Raw genomic sequence first — 20,941 nt, forward strand, 5'->3', positions numbered from 1 at the left:
ACACAAGCGTTTCGCAATAGCACGACGAAGGGGCGTTTAGAATACTTCAAATTTAAATAAATGTCACGAATGTATCTCAAATCTATAGTATCTATACACATAAACCTATAAGATTTTGCGTCAAAGGAACAATATAATTATACATTTTTATAAAATTTATAGTTTGTATTCTGTATTATGTCGATTTTCTTTCTCCGTTTTTGACTATAAACTGTTATTGATTGCCAATTATTATGACTAACCCTGTGAACTAGGTCTTTCAAGGAGAATAATATAATACTGACCATTAAATTTCTATATTTCGGTCGCTTGGGGTGTGACAGTAACAAGTTTCCGTTCTAGCAGTCACTTTATATTATTAGCTGTGTTTGATCTGGGTTGTAGGGTAAAATGAACACGTTTGTGTCTGTAGTGTAGTAATCGATGTGTGTAATGTGCCCGCTGGCAGGTTGTAAATAAATCGAGCAGGGGGGTGACAGAGAAGCGTCAGCTGAACCTCAGCTGATCGGAAGTTCAGCTCTACGGCATTTCAAGCTGGCGAGAGTAAGTGACTGGGTGAAACCGAAATTTGCGTGGTTTGCCTTCAGAATAAACTATGAAATTTTTATTTTTAGCTCTAGCAAGAACAACATTCACGTGGAGAAATTAAATAACAATATATCTCATCTTTAAACTCGGATAAGTCAGGAAATCAGACCGTATTTTAACGTCAGTCTTCATTTTACATACACAGCATTCACCAAAATCCTTTATTTTGAAGGCCATCAAGGTGACGTGCATATTCGTAATCTGACTAACTTCACGCAATCCCCAGGCTGCTAGAAGGAAAGGGAGACATGGCTGAAACCATAGCTGATACAAGAAGGCTTTACACCAAGCCTCAGAACTTAAATGACGCCTATGGACCTCCGAGTAACTTTCTAGAGATTGATGTAAGCAACCCTGAGACGGTCGGGGTGGGCAGAGGCAGATACACCACGTACGAAGTCAGACTGAAGGTGAGCCTACCGTAACAAGTGCAAATGGCGCTAGCTTTTAAGCTACACACCTAAGCACGCAAACATATCTTTTCTGCAGTCACAGAAAGTTGTAATTTTTATGACATCGCGATTTTTGCCCCCACTAAGACATTCAAATGGTCGATATTTAAAAGTGTGGGCTATTAAGAAGTATCAAATTGTCCGTTGCTAAAGGAATTAGTCGACGCTTGCTAGGAAGCTAGCAGCCTTTATCTGACTGCACGGTTACCTGACGTTACACTGTCTGCTCAACGTTGTTGGTGTACATAAAGCTGTTTGACTGCATGTTAATTAAAAGTGTTTGATAACGTGGTTAACGGAAACGGTGTCTGTGTCTTTTGACGGCGACATCGCTCCGGGAAAGAAGGGGTGTGCGCGCGCGTGTGTGTGTTTACATTAGCCTCAAGTGTTTTTCCACAGCGCAGCTGAAACATGTCTACAAATAAACTGCAGTTATATAACCTCGGTTTAAGCGAAACACATAACCTTCTCAAAGACTTAACGTCTTTCTGAACATTTGATCTCCAGCCACACCCCATTGTCCGAGTGCAAACCACAGATAACAGTATTGGTCACACTTAATGACAATCCTGAGGTGAGGACTGGCCTGTATGACTAAATGGTGCACTGGGACATAATGCGAACATTTTGGTTGGTATAGTATTTTACTTTGTAGCTTTTCTGACGTGACAAATCACCAGAAGCCTAAAGGAAAGCATACTTTTGAGTCAGCTTCTCTGGAGCTATAAAGACAGGATGCAGGATGCTGCCTGATCCTGTCCAGTTTCACCCACCCCCTTACAACACACTTACTTCCTCCAACTTGTAGAGGAGAACAAAAGGTGTTTTGTTTTTTTTCGTATAAAGAATTATTTTTGTCACTTTACTATCTATTTGGCTGTCAGTGTACTTTTTTTTTTTTTTTTAATGTGAAATTCTGGGATGGCAGCTAATGCTGCGTAGAAATGCAACAGTGTTGTTGAGCAATAGGTCAGGATGAGAACTGTTAGAGAGTCAGCAATTGCAAAACACATCCTGTGTATCTTTCTGTTACTGCAACTTTGTGGTCAGAGTAAAAATTAGCCTTGAATAGCTGAGGTCAGCTGATACATTTCTTTCAGTGTTGATACAGATCACTAGTAACCAAAATCAAACTATTAAAATAACAAATCATAGTCAACATTAACTCCAACACTAACCTTTGTTAGGCTTTTTGTGTCTTAAAACTGTTGCAATGTAACAACAACAAAAGAACAAATGTATCTTTTTAAGATCTGTTCTCAAAGATGAAGTGTATTTTTTTTTCCTGGGAACTTGTAATTATAGAAATAAATCACTGTAATTGCGATATTTGGCAAAATAGTTAGTTCAGTTAAGTATTTGGAAAATCTTGCAAAGAAAAGCGTCTAGACTTCTTTAAGTTACTTGAAGACGTTTCACCTCTCATCCGAGAAGCTTCTTCAGTTCAGAACTGAAACGTCTTCAAGTAACTTAAAGAAGTCCAGACGCTTTTCTTTGCAAGCTCCTTTGACTACGATGACCTGGATGACTGAGAACCTTCACAGACATATTTGGAAAATCACACTTTTTTTTTTTTTTTTTGCCTCTGTCCACAACTGCTGTGGATTTTAATTAAACTCTCCAGATGTGATAGAACTGCAATGATGCACCTGCATCCTCATGACTTGGTGACAGCTTTAATTCAAGAAGCCTTGAACCAATTTTTATACATTTTCCCATTTTTAGATGCTCAAAAATAATTAATAACTGACTGACATTTTCTTTGTCAGATGAGATCTGTTCCCTTGTTGTTTTATTGCAAATTAAGCAGATGAAAAACAAAGATGCTGACGCAAGTAAAGGAGGGCAATAGGTTGAAAACCTAAAATAAACCTAACAGAGAGATGGAAATGATCAGACTGGCCAAATCAGCAACACCAAAAGGTCTGAAAGACTACAGAATACAACTAAAATAGGGGGTTTCCATGGTTAAGGAAAGCAGCTTCACAACATCTAACCAAGCCACGAGGCGGTCTACAGTCAAGAGATACCTTCATAAATGTAAATAACAAAGGGTTTACAACAAGGTGCAAATCACTGGTTGCACTCAAGTACAAGCAGCCCTGATTAGACTGTCAGAAACCATCTAGAAGAGTCTGCATAGTTTTGAAATAATATTTGAAACACGCAAACAAGCTGAACTTGTACCAGAATGACTGGTGTGCATACTTCAATCATACTTGAAGAGAAAATAATGGAGAGGGAGAGAAGTGGCTCATGATCTAAAGCATGCCATATTACCTGTCAAACATGGTGGAGACATTTTTTATGGCACTTTCATGTATGACTGTCAGTGGAATTAGTGTTTATTTATTATGTGACTGTTGAAAAGTAGCAGAATGAATTGTGAAGACTACAGGGCTATACTTTCTGCTGAGATTCACTCAAAAGATCCTGCAAAATGGATTGAACAGTACTTCATAGTGCAAATGAGTAGTGTCCCAAATCACACTGCAAAAGCAGCTCAAGTGTTTCTCAACTCAAAGAAATATTGTGAAGTTCTTTTTTTTTTTTTCTTCAAGTCGGTCTCCAGATCTAAAGTAAATAGAGCATGCTTTTCACTTGCTGAAGACGGAGCTAAGGTTAGAGAGATCAGTTGGACACCTTTTGGAGCAAATGTGTCAAAGCAAGTCACAGGATGAAACAGCATATTAAAAGCACTCCTTAAAATGGTTAGCTTCTATAATTACCTTAGAGCCTCTAGAAATTTATATGTATAAAATGTCTGTAAATCCCCTGAAAGTCTGCATTTCTATCGTGTCTCGATAGTTTGATTTATAGTCCACTGTGGTTGTGTCCTGAGACAAGAGTTGTGTCATTTTCCAAATACTTATGGACCTAAATGTATCTGGCAATCCACCTTTGAAACATCAAACCTGCTTAAATCTGCAAATGCTTTTCTTTGATCCTGTTTATGGCACAGTACCCACAGTGTTGATAGGATAAATGTCTTACAAAATAAAAATGTAAATATAAACTAAAGGTCGCTTGCTCTATTATTGGAGTTTTAAATCATATCATACATGGAAACGGGAGTTGACGTGGTTGTCATAAAACTATAGATTTTAAGAGTTTTTTAGAACAATGAAAAGTTTGAACGTTTTTTATTTCAGTGACAACTTAGCAGTCTGCCTGTGCTGATAATCTCAGTGAAAGCTCCATGGTGAACAACTTGGACAACCTTGGACCGTTTGATTCAGCTGCTGCTGCTTTTGTCAGATATTAAATGTCATGCCTACATCAGGAATTTTGTGAGAATGTTAAAATATAAGTCTTATTTGACATGCAGACACAACAAGCAGGCAGTTAGATTCACGAGAAACGAAAAAAAGACACATTTTAGCTGGGTTAGCCACGAGGTAAACTTTGTATTTTTTACAGTATTTTCAAGCTTTAAGAACTCCTTTTAAAGGCTTGTCAGTTTTGCCACATAAGCCAGGCAATTTTGTATAAATGTAACTATTATTGGACCTTTTGTGTTCGATTTTAAATACACAGACTGTCAGACAGTCACTATAGGCTCATCTGATTGCTCCATCTCCTCATCTCTAAATTGTCATCTTGGTTGACTGACACCCCTGTAGTTACTGGCCCGGAGTATTTAGATTGGTTACCAGCCCTCAAGTATTTAGTCGTTTTCCTTTACCTTTAAGAAACGAGTTGAGAGGAGAGAAGCTGTCTCCAGGCATTAGCGTTGAATATAAGGCTACTGTACTTGATTAGCGTGTAATAATTAGCATATGCGTGTAATCAGCATTATTGTGCACCTCATAGCCCTGTGTGACCCTGCTTTGCATAAGACCACAGAAGAAGCGGTGCATCCCTCACTTCTCAACAAACGTGGTGTCAACTTAGCTTTGCTTCTCTCCTTCTCCTTTCTTTAGCTTTCTTTGGAAGCGTTTTACTCCATCTCCAGCCATTAAAGAGTGTTTGCCACAAGGCCTAGGTCTGGAATGCGTAGTGTTTGCTTTGCCCCTTCATTGCTTTTTTTCCCCTCTTTCCCCCTCTTCATCTACCTTTCTTTTAATATTTCAGAATACTTGAAATATATCATCTCATTACTCTGTACTGTTTCCGTTCCTAACCTTTTCCCCTGTTCTCACTGCTGTCCCGCTATCCACCCCGAAATCGAGAGAGCTCTTGTGGCCGCAGTGAGAGAGTCTGCCTAATCCCCTCATTGAGAAAAGAGAAGAATTGAACCAGGCCAGGGTGGCTGGGTGGGTGTGTGTGTGGTGAGGGGGAGCTGGAGCATTTACTCCCCATCCTCACCCTCCAACTCACCCCCCCACCCATGGGAGGGCAGAAAGCCACCCCCTCACCAGATTTCATCCTGTTGCTTACTTTCCCATTTTACTCCCAGCTGTGTGCAGTCACTTTCCTGGTTCATACCGTGTTACCGTTGTTCCCCATGATAACTGAAATCATGAAGTTTGCTCCGAGACTGTTGAAATAAGAGTCATTCAGTTTGCCTGTGACTCACCGGCGGTGTTGGGATGCTCACAAAGTTAGTGGCGAGACAAATTGTTTAAACATTGTTTACTGTGGCTGTGAGGCATAGTCACTTGTTGGCAGACGGGCCTGCGTTTGGCGTTTGAAATTAATGGGATCAATCTCTCACTCTATGCATCAGTTTTTTAACGAAGTGGAAGCTAAGTTCACACCGAAAGGAGGCGGATATCTCATTTTGCATGAGCAGACTCGTAATGTCGGGGGTCATGCTGAAACAATGGATATCTGTTCCAATCCAAATCCCTTCGTTTTAAGGGTAGTTTTTGAAGTGGCTTATGGTTGCTTTTTTTATGCTTCTGCACATGTTTCATGTTCCTAATGGAGAGAGTTGTTTTTCATGAGTCCTATCATATCACCTTAATGGTCTTTTACTTTTTTCTGTGTAGTGTCTGGTTTGGCGGACCCCCCTCCCCTCAATACAGCATAGTGTATTTGTTTGGACCCTCAGCAAACAGGGGGTTGGAGCTGGGATGGGGGTGTATGTGTGTGGAGTAGGAGGAATGGGTGATGGATATTATCAAAATTTTAGTTGGTTCCCATCTCATCCAGAGAGCACATTCAGGGGAGCGAACTTTGGGATCTCACTTTGTTTATGGATAGGAGTACATAAAAGGGCTCTTATAGCGGTGTCTCCCACTCTCACTCAGTCTTCTACCCCTCCTCTTCTCTTCTCCCATAGCTTCTCCCTCTCTCTTTCTTTCTCTTTTCCATTTGGGCACCAGGGTGAGGGCGGGGGCCTTTGGTCATTAATAAAATGGGGAGAGATGGTGTGTGTGGGTGTGTGTGGATTGTGGGGGGAGGAGGGGAGGCTTGTCAGGCACAGTCAAGTGTAATCCAAAGTCTACAGCATCCTCTTCGACAACTATTTTAATGGAAATGGGGAACATATTGTATCAAGGCTACCATATCCTACTTGAAATGACAGTATCAAAAGTGGGAGTTGATACTATGGCAACAAAGCAGCTTTTTGCCAGCTAGGCGAGTCGGAGAGAGGGTAGGCTGTCAGGCCGCAGAGGCCGGCAAGCGAGGGAACGAGTGAGAGAGTACATGGAGAGGCGAGAGCAAGAGACCCATAGCCCCAACTCTTTTGTTCGGGGTCTTTTTTTCCCATTTTGGAATATGATGCAATGAGATGGTATTATGTTGCCATTTTTAATGCTATTATTCTGAAAGGGGACTATATGGGAGGGGTGAGAAGGGGGCATGGGGGAGGTTTAGGATGTGCACTCTCAAACTTGACTTAATCCATCCTGCTAAAAGCTAATGCATGGTGGCCTTGAACTATTCTCTCAGGAGATGAGTGATCTTTGTCCCCTCTCTCCCTCTCTCTGTGTCTCGCTGTTTTTAAGGGTTCTGCCTCTTTTCAACCCATTTTCAATGAGCCTAAGGTATTGTGTCCCACACATTATGAATCACATGCTCTTCCTATGGAGCGTAGATTGCACCTTGAACACTCATAATTGAAAGTGAAGCAAGCAGATCCACTTTGAAGGAGGTACATGTAGCTTTATGCTCCTATTTTAATGATGTCTAAAAATCTATTTTTCCACCTTTGCTTTTAACGTGGCCATTAATTTCTCATTTCTGTATTTTTCTACCTTTGCAAATATCCTATTTGTGCCTTTTGCTTGCTGTTTTGTCTGGCTTTCCTCTTGTATCTGTCTTTTACAAAGTGAGGAAAGCATCTTTTTTTTTCTTCTTTTTTTTTTTTTGTGTCCCTTTTAAAAAAAAAAAACTAAAAAAAAAATCAGTTAATAAAATCCTAAGACCTGACTGGGTGTGGGCTGGTCCCCTGTTCTGATCACTGTGAGGGGTTAGTAAGTTGATACACCCTGGTCCTAACCTCTAACCAGCCGTGAAAAGAACAGAGGCCGGGGAAACCTGATCTTTGACTTGTAGAGCTCTCACGCACCGCCTCTTTCTATGTGTTCGTGTTAGAGAGAGAAAGCATGAGTGAGACCTCTCATTTTTCAGTTCTGTCGTTTTCGTTCCTCCCCTTGTCCTGAAAGGCCAATCTCTTAATCACAGGGTTATGGTGGGTGAGGGAACTGAAAGGCCAGGTGACTTTCTTTCCTTACACTCTCACTGCTTGCTTCATTGTCTTGAGATAAGTGGTCCGGGTTCTAGTGTGCATACAAGCAGGCTCGAATGCTTTGGACTATTATATTTACATTGTTAAATGTGTGACTGGTCAAATCCTGTGCCTAACACCTGTGCCTGCATACCTCCTCTGTCAATGTGTGCTCGCACATGGATAAGTGTTTTCTGTGTTCACGTGATGGGATTAGAGTCACGGCGGTGGCAGATTACCTGTAACTGTGATCTGTTGTGGTGGGGATTAACTTTGTGGCGCTCCATGCTGTGAGGTAACATGACGCAGCAGGGACGAACCACGGTGAGAGGAGAGCGGAGTTAATGCTAGAGCACTGGGGCGATAAAGCTAAGATAATCCACTTCTCCTGTGACCTGAGAACGAGGAGGAGTGAGGGGTTCATTGACAGCTTCACCTGGAATGAACTTGAAATAATTGAAAAAGGAAGTTTTTTGGTGGGCTGTTTAGTCACACACAAAAAAAACAGTTGAAAGAGGGAGTGGCAGATATTGTGCCCAGTGTAAGGAAATACTCCTACAGTTAATACAGTGTCACCTGAACCAGGTTATTTCACTTGGTTTTATGTTTTAAATGTAATAAATGTGGCCTTATTTATTTAAAATAATCTTACGAATTTCCTTTTTTATGTATAGTCCAGGCTCTGAATATTACATCAGTTAATATTTATTGATGTGATTTGGCGTATTCGTCCTAAGGGGGGAAAAGGGGGACTAAACTTTGTTTTCAAATCAGCTTGTTTATAACCCCAATTCCCAAAAAAATATTGCGATCCTTTGTGATTTGTGAATAAGACAAAGTTGAAAACTGTTCTGTGGTCAGACACATTGAATTCATCATTGATTCAAACTCTTTTTGGAAAACATGAACGCTGCATCCTCTCAACTAAAGAGGAGTGTGACCATCTGACTTATTATCAGCGCTCAGTTCAAAAGCCTGTATGCATGTGGTATGGGGGTGTGTTAGTGGAATTGGCAGCTTGAACATCTGAAAGGCCAGCATCAATGATAAAAGGTATATACAGGTTTTAGATCAACGAATTCTCCCATATAGATAAGGTCTTTTTATGGAATTCCTTGCACATTTTGGCCAAGACATTACTAAACGCCATAGCATAGCTATTACAATAAATCAGTTTCACAAAAACAACAACAACATCTTTTTAATCTAGGGCTATGCTTAATCCATGCCTGGGAAACTGATCCAGTGTCCTAACTGCTGTTTTTCAAGGAATTGAATGCTTGGCAGTTTCAGGGTTAGTGCATTCACAATGTAAATAGCTTGCATGTGGTGCAGAATGGACTAAGGAGTTTGACCTGCAGTTGTGTTGGTTTTTTTTTTTTTCAATCTTTACTTAATGTCCATGTAAGCCTTGTATAGTTGACCTGAAATAACTGAGGAGTGACCTTTAAAGTACTATAAGTCTCTGTGACACAAACAGTATCTGCTATTTTCATATATGTGCTTTGTTGCCTATCAGTTCACATATTTCTGCCTGTCTCATCTGCCATGTAAATTAAACATTGAAAAATAAATCTTTCAGCAGTTACATCATTAAATACCAATGCCTCAACTCCATTCAGTAAACTCTTACGTTCACTACTTGGGCATACTTGTGTCAGTGTTGAGGGATCAGTTATTCCTGCAATTTCAGTTAGAAATTCCAGTTAGATTAAAACACAAAAATGTCTGCAGAGTCATGAAAACTTGTTAGAAAAAAGGCAGAGCAAACCGCTAGAAAATGGTTAAGCTAAATGTAAATGGACAGGTACTTGTATAGCACCTTTCTCCTCAGTTTGAGCACTCAAAGAGCTTTCTACTACAACTCTCATTCACTCAATCCCATACATTCATGCAGTGCTTTTATCTATGCCTAAGCACTTTTATCTAACGTTTATATGCACTCAAACTCTGATGGATGCAAAAAACGTTGGCAATTATCAGTATCAGGGTTTAGTATCTTGACTGAAGATACTTCTACAGATGGACTGGAGTAGCTGGAGATTGATCCACCAACCTTTCACTTGGTAGACAACCTACTCTACCTGCTCTTCCACAGCCACCTCAGAAGCTTTTATTATATGTTGGCATACAGGGCTTTCTTATTTACTGCAGTTTATTAGTGTTGTTGCATCCTGTCTGTGAAACGTTAATAATTCTTTGCAGATTTCTGACATAGAGAGGTCCATCGCTGGATCTTATATTATGCGTTATTATGCTGACAAGTTAATGTATACAAACCTTTTAGTTGTACACAGGTGATTTGTGCCCTCTAGTGTGTATCAGTTGCAGTTTTGAGGTGATCCATTTGACAGTTATGAAGTCCCGTGAGATTGAAAAGGAAACGGTCAGCTGAGAATATCCTATAAGATAAACGATCAATAGATGGCCAACTTTACTGTAATACTGAAATGGTTGGTAAGAAAGCAAAAGAAAATTGTGTTCAGCTGAACTCATAAATAAATCAGGAAAACTCAATGGACCAAAAGCACTGACTTTTTAAGTGAGATCACCTGTAATAGTATTCAAATCCACATTTGGAAGACGGTGGGGTATATTGATGAAGGGGTCATGTGAAAGATCAGTGTGTCTATACGAGTCCAGATTTTAACCCAATCATCAGCTCAAGAAAACATTCTGTGCGATTGAGTAAATTGCCCAGGTAGCATTTATTTTACAGTTAACCATCAAACCAGTCGTGGTTGATGGGCGACTCTCTTCATCATTGCTAAGGGTGTGACAGATGAGTTTGTTCTTGCCCACTAAACTCGGGTGGGATCCATAATTTTGAAGGTTGAGGATAGGACAGAGCAAAGACTGAAGAAAACAAATGCCCATATTTTTCCCATTCAAACACCACAAGAGGAGTCTCAAGGGCAGAAAATGTGACTTAGTTTTGCAGATCAAGGGAAATAAAAAGGAAAAAGACTGAAAAGGGGAGACCATGAGAGAGAGAAAAGACCACTCCTGGTCTTCCTCCTCTTCAATTAGTCTTGCATAGAGCAGGCAAAGCTTCCAACCTCTCTAGTATCTCTGCTCCTTCTTTATGACCACGTACACCCACCTCCTTTCTCTTTTGTTCAGCCATTTACTCAGCCTTCTAGTTAACTCTCCATCCCCTTTACCGCACACAGTCACAGTCGTCTGCTTATCGATCAGTCTGCTGCTTGCGCTGTATTCATGCTGCACCTACTTGCTCAATTGCTTTGCTCTTGTGATTCCTTCTTCCATGAATTCTGACCCTCTGTGAATGTAGCCTGCCAATGAAATGCTCACTCACTCCCTCCTTGTTTGTACATTGTCATGGGGTGGCCATGTGCTGTCAGGAATAGTGAAGAGCTTTGGCATTGTGCCGTAATGTGCTGTTTGCTTCAATGTTCTCTGTCAATGTCGAAACATCTCCTCTTTTTTTAAAATGAAATTCACTCTCAAGTACTTGTCAACAGCAACTTGGAATTATGCACACATCTGTGTGAACGCACAAAAAAATGGCAAAGCATTCTGAGTGGGACAGACCTTGGTTAGCAAAATGTGGAATTTCTTTTCGCCTTGAGGCCAATTTCAATTTTCTGTTCGGTTTGGTTCGATTTGAAGGAGTTTTTTGTTCCCCCCCCCCCCCCCCCCCCCCTTCCCTTTTTTTTTTTTTTTTTTTTACTAAGTTAGAGTAGATAAGACAAAGCTATGCCCAAAACCAAGTCAATAAAACCATCCTCTCTAGCTCTTTCAAGTTAGCTCAAGCTCTCCCTGAAAGCTTTTTAGTGATAATTTTCTGATATTCATATGATTGCCACAGAAAGTACAAACCTTTGTTTTGTTTTTAGTTATCACATTTTCTTAAAACATGTTTCCAATAAATGAATGTCTTGGTGAGTTTGTTAACTCTTGGGGAACACTTAGGGCTGTTCGATATAACGATATATATCGGATGACGATATAAAAACATCTATCGTTTCATTTTATGCTATCGTTTGTTTCGTGGTGTCACAAAATAAACTGTTTACGGCAATATTTTTTTCCACCGTTTTGATGGTCACTGTAGTGGCTATATTAATTTCTTAAAGTTCTCTCTTTCTCTTATTTTTAATATAACCACACTACTGACGGACAAGTGCCTGTTTTGGTTAGCAACAACAACGGTAACACCATCGCGCGTCCGCTTGTTTATGTTCCACATAAACCTTTCACAATAAAGCTCAAGATCCACTTGAGACTTTTCAAAATAAACTGAATCACGTGAAAGAGCAGATTATTTACGGATGAGAAGTAAAAAAAAGAGCCGCCAGGTGCTAAAAAATAAACCTTAGACTCAAACGTTAGAACAGGCTTTTCCCCGCAGCACGCCTTGTAATAAATACTCACAAAGAAAACGGCGGCCGTTACAACTTATGTCTAAAAATGTATCGTTTAATGCATCTGTTAAAACTAGAGATGGACCGATCCGATATTACGTATCGGTATCGGTCCGATACTGACCTAAATTACTGGATCGGATATCGGAGAAAAATAAAAAATGTAATCCGATCCATTAAATATCACGAAAGCACCTCACAAAACTTGCAACACGCCGTAACTCACCTCAGAACGTATGCATCACGTGATAGAGCAGCTGTGGCATGCAGGACCTGTCGGTGGTCTGGATAGCATGTGGAGCTTCGCTAGCAACCTGGCATTTCATCTCCGACAAAGTTATCCCCGAGAGAAGTAAAGCAAGTGTGTAAGTCCATCTCTGAATGTTTGTAAAGCATTCCCACGTTAAGCTTAACGAGCGACTGCCTCTCGCTCTCCGGCTGCTACTTCAATCGTGAAACTGCTTAAATCAGCTGATCGGCTTTTCTGTCGCGAGTCTGTCTCTCGTTTGTTTTTGGTCCACTTTGCGCCAGAAAGAGCAAACCAGCGGCTGAACAACAGCAGCACGTTTAAGCTTGATAAGCTGTTGTTAGAATTTATTTAAATATTAATTTCTACACCAGGATCTTTTTTCTACGTAGCTGACGGCTGGTAACTGTGCAGGGGCGGATCTAGCAAAGTTTAGCCAGGGGGGCCGATAGGGCATTAACTGGGAAAAGGGGGCACAAAGACATACTTTTCTTTCTTATTCTCATTTAAAATGTCTAGCTTTTAATAAATAATTATCTGACACCCAAAGTTTTAATTTGATGTAAAATGAATAGAAGTCAATTACTGTACATAGTGACTATTAAGTCTAATATATATACCCTAGTAAGCTATAGTACTTTTTACTTTGGGAAGGTACCATCTGTGCAGTCTGCAATTTTGTTGAAGAAAGATGTTGAATCTATTTAATATTTCTTGAAAAATAATTGATTTCTGTGCATTTTTTTTCACACTGCATCAAATTAAGGTTGATTACGTCGATTAAGCATCATGAGGTGGCGCGTGAGGGGTGGTTCCCTATTTTTTATTTATTTAATTTTGTTGTTGCTGGGAGTTGGAACCCTATTAGTTAGGTTGCTTAATATTTACGCTAAGTACTCTTTAAAATACCAGAATAGGGAGGATGGTGTAGGTTTAAGTTTATTAGATTGATCAGTATTGCTGAACTATGAAATATTTTTTTTGTATACAGGTATAACAGAATAGCTTTAGTGTAGTTGTTGTTTTAAACTTGAGTATGAACTTGCAGACTTGCAAAATGCAGCAAGATATTTTAAAAAACAGTTTTGTTGATTAAAAAACACTATGCTAAGCTAGCGTATGTAGACTCAACAGTGTCAGCCCAGTCAACACAGAACAGGAAACAAAGTAGTGCGTCGGCAGGTGACAAGGCGATCGTGGCTCAAGAGTTGGGAGTTCGCCTTGTAATCGGAAGGTTGCCGGTTCGAGCCCCGGCTTGGACAGTCTCGGTCGTTGTGTCCTTCGGCAAGACACTTCACCCGTTGCCTACTGGTGGTGGTCAGAGGGCCCGGTGGCGCCAGTGTCCGGCAGCCTCGCCTCTGTCAGTGCGCCCCAGGGTGGCTGTGGCTACAATGTAGCTTGCCATCACCAGTGTGTGAATGTGTGTGTGAATGGGTGAATGACTGGATATGTAAAGCGCTTTAGGGTCCTTAGGGACTAGTAAAGCGCTATATAAATACAGGCCATTTACCATTTACCATTTATATCGGATTCATATCGGTATCGGCAGATATCCAAATTTATGATATCGGTATCGGTATCGGACATAAAAAAGTGGTATCGTGCCATCTCTAGTTAAAACACTCGACTCCAGCTACATGACGCACAGCTGGGAACACTTCCGGCAAGTCGAGCTGCCCGAGATTCACAGAATTTACAGAAAATGTTATATTTTTGTGATTTATATCGTTATCGGGACGATAGAATTCTTATATCAGGATATGAGATTTTGGTCATATTGCACAGCCCTAGGAACACTTCCAACAGTACAGAGATACTGCTTTGCAGTTTGGTGGTTGTATCAAATAAAAGTACCCAGTACACTTGAAATAACAGAATTGGCCTAATATAGCAAACGAAAACAGAACTACAACTAGTGATTATTTTATTATCAATCAATCCGTCTGGGTTTTTTTTTTCTTCCTCAGTTGATTTAATATTTACCTGTTTTTGGTGGCGTTTACAATTGCGTGTGTAAACATCCCACATATAGAATTGAATGAATTTGTAGGCATGTAGAGTGAGGTCATGTTAACAAATCAATAAAATGTGGCTTACATCCACCAAGGTCTTTGTGGTCAACTTAATGTTTTATTTGTAAAAAGTTAACAAAAACTTTGAAAGTGTGGTTGTTACAAATACACCGTATATTATCAACATATAAAAAAGTATTGTATGAAGATTTAAAATATGTCACATTTAACCCCTGACCTCTCTTCTCAAGGTCAGTAGTGAGTGAGCAGAAGGTCAAAGTGATAATAATGGTATACAGAGCTGTATAGATCAGGTATTTGGAGTATCCAATGCCAGCTTTTTATTATAACTTTATGTACATTAAAGTGACAGGTTAGAACTGTTTAAATAACAATTTTAGTACATGTATAATGTACCTGAATAAGAATTATTTTTTCAGAAAGTAAATTACACTTCAGATTTCTTTGTTTCTGGATCTGGAGGCTTTGTCTAAGCAGGGAAACCTATTGTTTAGGAGACCACTTCAATGAGTTCTTGCAGCTTCAGCGCTGGTATAAATGGTATGGAGCTGTGGTGATGACTCTGTTTGCATGAAAACCCATCGATACAGTGAGTGAGTAAATCTGCGATAGACTGGTGACTTGTCCAGGGTGTATCCTCTTCACCTGGTGTCAGCTTGGATGCAATTCCCACGGCACTGAAGTGGACGAGAGAGCAAGAAAATGGATGGATATGAAATGTCAGACAGTAGTACTCAGCTTTGAGTGCTCAGTCAAAAAGCACTATATAAGAATGAGTCTGTTTAACATTTGCTTGCTTAGTTTGAGCAACAGTCAGAAGTAAAAATCAATCCCATAGTTGCTGATCAGTTTTCTTTTTATTTTCCATTCTTTTGAGCTTTAAAATAAAGATTTACTTTATCACATTGTGGTGATAAATCCATAACTTTATTTAAATAAAACGGGCATCATTTTCATTATCCTCACCATCAACCTGTAGGAACAGCAAAGTGTCTTAGTAAGCCACCTCCACGGTGGGATTGAGTCTCCAAAATTATATTAATTATAACTATTCTCTCACTCATTGGCTTGATGGCGATGTCCAGAATCTCCCATTAGTGCTTGATTACTTTGAAATCTGGTATCTGGTTACAGATTAGGATTTTCTTTGTTGTTGTCCTTGCACTTAGTACCGACTCATGTCCTACGGACAGGTTCATAATCACTTTTATTCATCAGGATAAAAGTGATTACTTGGGACAGCTTTTAATGGATTTTGCAGTGATCTGTCCCTCCCCAGAGGGCAAGTGGACTCGAAGCATGGCAGTAAAATGCAAAAAGAGATATGTGGGGGGAGAAATCATCCACACAAACTGGATTTTCCTATCACTTGCTAAACGATTCAATCGATATTTCTTGAACTCAGCTTTCTGAGCTTTACTTTGAACCACTCTGACTTACCTGAAATTTTCTTAGTGTATATCAAGCTACTTCTTGAAAAACTGTGATTTCATTTGAATAACTGCAGCCAGAGTTTAAGGGCAATTTCTTTGTAAATCACAACAGCTCTTAAAAGTGACACCTGTAACAGTCTGCGGCTTATGTTTGTCCATAGACCAACCTACCCATCTTCAAGCTGAAGGAGTCTTCTGTACGGAGGCGGTACAGCGACTTTGAGTGGCTCAGAGCGGAGCTGGAGAGGGAGAGCAAGGTGAGCCATTGAAGTGAACTCCACACAAAGGCTGCTCGAGTACTTAGCTTATCAAATCAGCATATAACATTGACCACATCTGCAGTGTTTTGCTATGAAAGAGAAGGGAGTTTTGTGCATCTTTGGGTTGTTAAAGAACATTTTCTTCCCTGTCTAGGTTCAGCCCATAAACAGTTTCAGAAATGACACACAAAAAGCATTGACAAAACCCATATTTAAATAGTTTGAGTTGTTCAAATTTCTCATAATTTATTGTAACAATTAAAAACTTTTAATTTTGCTCTTTCTTTCTTTTTCTTTTTTTCTTTCTAATGGGAAATCTGTTCTCTCAGGTGGTTGTACCACCTCTCCCGGGGAAAGCTCTTTTCCGGCAGCTTCCTTTCCGAGGAGATGATGGCATATTTGATGACTCTTTCATCGAGGAGCGGAGACAGGGTCTGGAGCAGTTTCTCAACAAGTAAGCCTGTCCACGTCTCAGTCTTTATCCATTCTCCCACAATGCGTCCATGAGGTTAAAACAATTTCTTCTTAACAATTTCTTCTTTGCAGCTGCAGTCGTTTTCCGCTTCTGCCGTTGCTAGTTTAATTATTTATTTATTTTATTTAACTCTGACGAACAATGAAGCACGTTGTGCAATAACTAGATTCAACTTTTTCACTTCTCTTCATATTGTTAACAAACTGAACCCTCGGAGACGGGCAGGTCTTTTTCCTCACTATCCTCCTTAAATCTCCTTTATAATTACCTCGCAAAGGACAAGAACAACCAAAGAGGACTCAAGTGCGCACCCCCACAACATAATTTTTCCCACATTTGTTTTGTTGTTGATGTGTAATTTATGTTAATTGCAGCTCAAATTACAGCGCGTGGTTCCACGGGATGGTGTGTGCACCTCTGCTTATTTTTGATCCAGCATGTCCTCGTTTTCAGCTGCGGAACAATAAAAGTTACAGTCTGATTGTAATTATTTGCTTTGATTGCAGACTTGGCCATTATCTTTGTTTCATGTGCAAATACTTCAATGTTTCCTGTTGGAATATTAAGTGTGCAAAGACAGTTGAGGAACATTAAAATCCATAAATGGTTTTTTTCTTCTTCATTTATTTATTTATTTATTTATTTTTAAAGGAGACAAGAATGTGTTGGTAATTAAGATTTCTCCCTCCCGTGCTTTCTGTGAATGAAACACTGCTGTTAATCATATTATTGTTCAGACTTAACACCGGCTGATGTGGCTGGCAGCATTGTTAAATCTGTGATTGAGAGCATTGTGAAGAGGAAATCTTTTGGAATGCTAAACATGATTATCCCTGCAAAATGAGTGAGGAGGAGGAGAAGAGCGAACAATCTTTTTTTTATTTTTTATTTTTTATGATAGGCTAGTCATACATAATGCTGGCTTCAGGTAAGAGGAAATGGCTTAAAGATTGTAAACATGCTCCTGCTGCGCCTTACGTCCAGATCAACATTTCCAAACCTATTAAACAGTATTTGTTGGTAGCTAGCCTGATGTTTCCGGTGACTGCCCTGGTATTTGACCTCTGGCTCAGTCCCTTTGCTGCTTAATTTGTATGAAATATTTCCTATCAGAGGTTAAGACGCATGCATACAGTGCGTGTAGTCTTATCATTTTGATGTGTTCTGAGCAGTTTGTCGTTTACAAAAAGAGCCGTTTAAGGGTCTCAGGTGCACTGGCTCATTCTCGTTAAGCTGCTTTGCGTCATCTGAAGGGACATTGAGGGAAACTCGATGTCAGAGTGGCTTTAACAGAGCCCCAAACATCCAATATTTTCCACAAGAACTACCACTCTGACTGGGAGGGGGGTCATAAAATATTGATTCATTTAAGTCCTACTGGGATTTAAAGACGTTTGAGAACACCAAATACTCCAGAGCCTCTTATCAATCCCTCAAACTAGGATCAGAGTAACTTTGTGAAATAGTGGAAGGAGACAGGCAGTCTGCTAGTTTTCCTGTTTGCCTTGGTGTGACTTAATTCTATATCTTTGCTCATTTCTGAGTCAAAAGGGGGAAAACGGATTACTACTCCCAAGTGAACAGTTTTTGTGACTGTCAATGTGTTTGTAAATGTGAGATAAAGTTGTCGTAAATTTACGGTTAAATGGCAAATTCAAATAAGAGTTACTCTTTTTCACATTTTTGGCCGATTAGGGAAATGTACTGTGCTGTACATTACTATATGTGGCAATATAGTTTATAATAATATCAATGATATATAACAGTAACTTTTAACCATTAAACTACCGATATGTTAACTAGATCAGTTCAGATCAGCTCTTTATTCTCCATTAGTATAAATTACTTTAGCGTAATTATTTTTCAGAGTAGTTTAAATTATTTGTTAGTGAATCAGTGACATTGTTGACTGAAATCTATCCCAAATCGAAACTGCGCACTAAATTTAAACAGGTTTGACTTTGAATGCACTCATATAATATAATATAGTATAGTATATTTTAGAGACCGTAGGGAGATGACAAGTTAAAAGGGTTCAAACAAAGGTGGGAAATTCTTTGCCTTTCACACACACAAAAATAAGAGTGTTATAACTGTTTATAAATGGTGCCCATGTAACTTCAGGAATGCCTAATTGAAGTTGTGCACTTATTGTAGTGTTTGAAGTTCATTCTGTGTCGTCGGTGGTTAAGACACTGAACAGTGAATGAGAAGCAGCTTTTAATGACAGGCGAGTACCTAGATGTGTTATTAAGCAGTGTTAGCTTGTAAAACTTTTTGTAGTTTGACCGTTTTTTTTTTTTTTTATTGTTTGGATTTTTGTTTTTAAACTACATGTTTGTTTTGTATCTTGATCAGATTTTGTATTGCTGTTACTGCACTTACCTATTCTTACATATTTTACTCTGTTTTGTTGTACGACTGCTTCTTTGTGAAAGTAAATTTTACTTACCTACTCAGCTTGCTTATTAACTAAATTTAACAAAAGTTATACTTAAATGTTTTCCCCCCATATGCCACAGTGGCACTTTTGAAGGATGTGGCATATATGTGTAAATATATACTTTAAAACGCAGTTATACTCAGTAAAATTCTTTTAAAAGCATTGTATCAATCCTTATGCATTTACATGTTACTGGAGTCTGATAGGATTGAAATACAGCAAAACACCTGACATGACCAGTTTATTGTGCAGGCTGTAAATAACCCATTAAAAGTGGGCGAGTCACTTTTTTTTTTTTTTTTTGTCCTTTTTTTTTTTTTTTTTTTTTTAAAGCATGCACACAAAAGATATCATCCTTTAGAAATACTTGCATAAAAATGTTGAATGCTAAATAATTGTCCTTCTAGCACAATTTATAAAAAAAAAATAAAAAAAAAATCCCCACACTTCTCACGTCCATTTCAGTAATTCATGCAAAATCTTGTTTCCTGTTTGTGCTCATCCCTGTTTAAACTCATCAAAGCTTCATGTTTGAATGTCCACTTTTGCTTTTGTTTTCCAGAGTGGCCGGTCACCCTCTAGCTCAGAATGAGCGATGCCTGCACATGTTTCTACAGGATGAGTCTGTTGACAAGAACTACACCCCATCCAAAATCAGGCAAGCCTGAGGGAAAGAAAAATAAATAAATAAATGGATGGCTCTGCTTGGCCTGGTCTCTCTCTCAGCCCTGCTCAGCCTCGCTTGGCCCAACAACCCAAAGCTCTTTTCACTGCTCCAGGTTTCTCTCAAACAAACATTTTATTGACAATATCGCCCATCCCCCCCCCCCCCCAGAAAAATTATATAATTCACTGCCTCTTTTAGTTTAGTTATCCTGATCGGTGTTTGTTTTCACCTTCTAATCAGAGTCAAGAATGTTCGACACGTAACTGTGGTTGAAAGTAATTTATAGCAATTTCTTTGTCTGGAAATGCCACTAACATGGATATATTGATGTATTTATCATTTAGCTATGTCTTAAATATATTCATTTATATAGTAACATTGAATGAGTGTTCTGTATATGCAAAGCTCTCGTAATGACCCACAGCGTTTCTCGTCCAGTACGGCATGTTGCTCACCACCGACCTACCAACTAAACACAAAAAACACACATGCAACGACGGGCGTTGACTTTCAAATCACACTTAGGTGTTCTTCTCCGAAAAAGGAGGCGTGCATATGTGTGCGTGTGTGTATATTGACCAGCACCTGCCCAATTATCACAAATGATTTTCTAGCAAGAGATTTACACAGAGGGAACTGCAGTATTTCTACTGGCTATATGCATTTTGAGATTTGTATACTGCTGTGCCATTTTTGTTTATTTTGAATATTTTCCAATAAAATAGGTGAAACGTCTCCACGTGTGAGTGCATTTGTTGTCGCTTCGGGCCGTTTGCCTGTCTCGCTACCCGCTCTGGACAGTCAGTCAGGACCAGTGCAGTCATCCTAACTTTATTGTACCTGTTTAATAAATACTGTGCAAGATGTATAAGGACTATAGCTATTCAAAGACAGCCCTGAGTTTGGACTTGCACTAGAGTGAGCCATGCTAAAGACACAAATGATGCAGTCTATGACTTGTGACAGATTAAGCTTGAATTAGTACAACATGTATTTGGGCCAGGTCACTATGCTTAATGAATGCAAGATCCAGAAGCTTTTTTTTTTTTTCCTTTACTTTTGTATCACATGTGCCACCACAATAAAAGTAAAAAGCCATTTCTTCTTGCCTTCAGGGCTATTTGTAAGGTCTGACCTTTTTCATAACAATAACATATCTGTACATTATTTTTTTTAAGCACACTGCCTCCCACATGCTGCACATATAAGATGTGAGGACTTTTGACCCGTGCAGTTCCATGTAAAACTTTTGAATTTGAAGATGGATTTTGATTGCAGCTTCATATGTCCTGTGAGAGCAAGCACTGCTCTGATTTTGGAGAGATTAACCCCAAAT

At 39.4% G+C, this 20,941-nt stretch overlaps 1 protein-coding gene across 1 annotated transcript; it reads left to right on the forward strand.

Annotated features, from left to right (window-relative positions):
* The first annotated feature begins 771 nt into the window (after window positions 1–771).
* snx3 (sorting nexin 3) lies at window positions 772–20,340 on the forward strand. Its single transcript, XM_026142464.1, has 4 exons — window positions 772–998; window positions 15,922–16,017; window positions 16,350–16,474; window positions 19,501–20,340. The coding sequence occupies exons 1-4, from the start codon at window positions 837–839 to the stop codon at window positions 19,604–19,606; spliced, it is 489 nt and encodes a 162-aa protein (XP_025998249.1). The 5' UTR covers window positions 772–836; the 3' UTR covers window positions 19,607–20,340.
* Window positions 20,341–20,941: the final 601 nt, after the last annotated feature.

The sequence above is a fragment of the Astatotilapia calliptera genome, chromosome 15 (assembly GCF_900246225.1).
Source record: "Astatotilapia calliptera chromosome 15, fAstCal1.2, whole genome shotgun sequence".
Classification (NCBI taxonomy): domain Eukaryota; kingdom Metazoa; phylum Chordata; class Actinopteri; order Cichliformes; family Cichlidae; genus Astatotilapia; species Astatotilapia calliptera.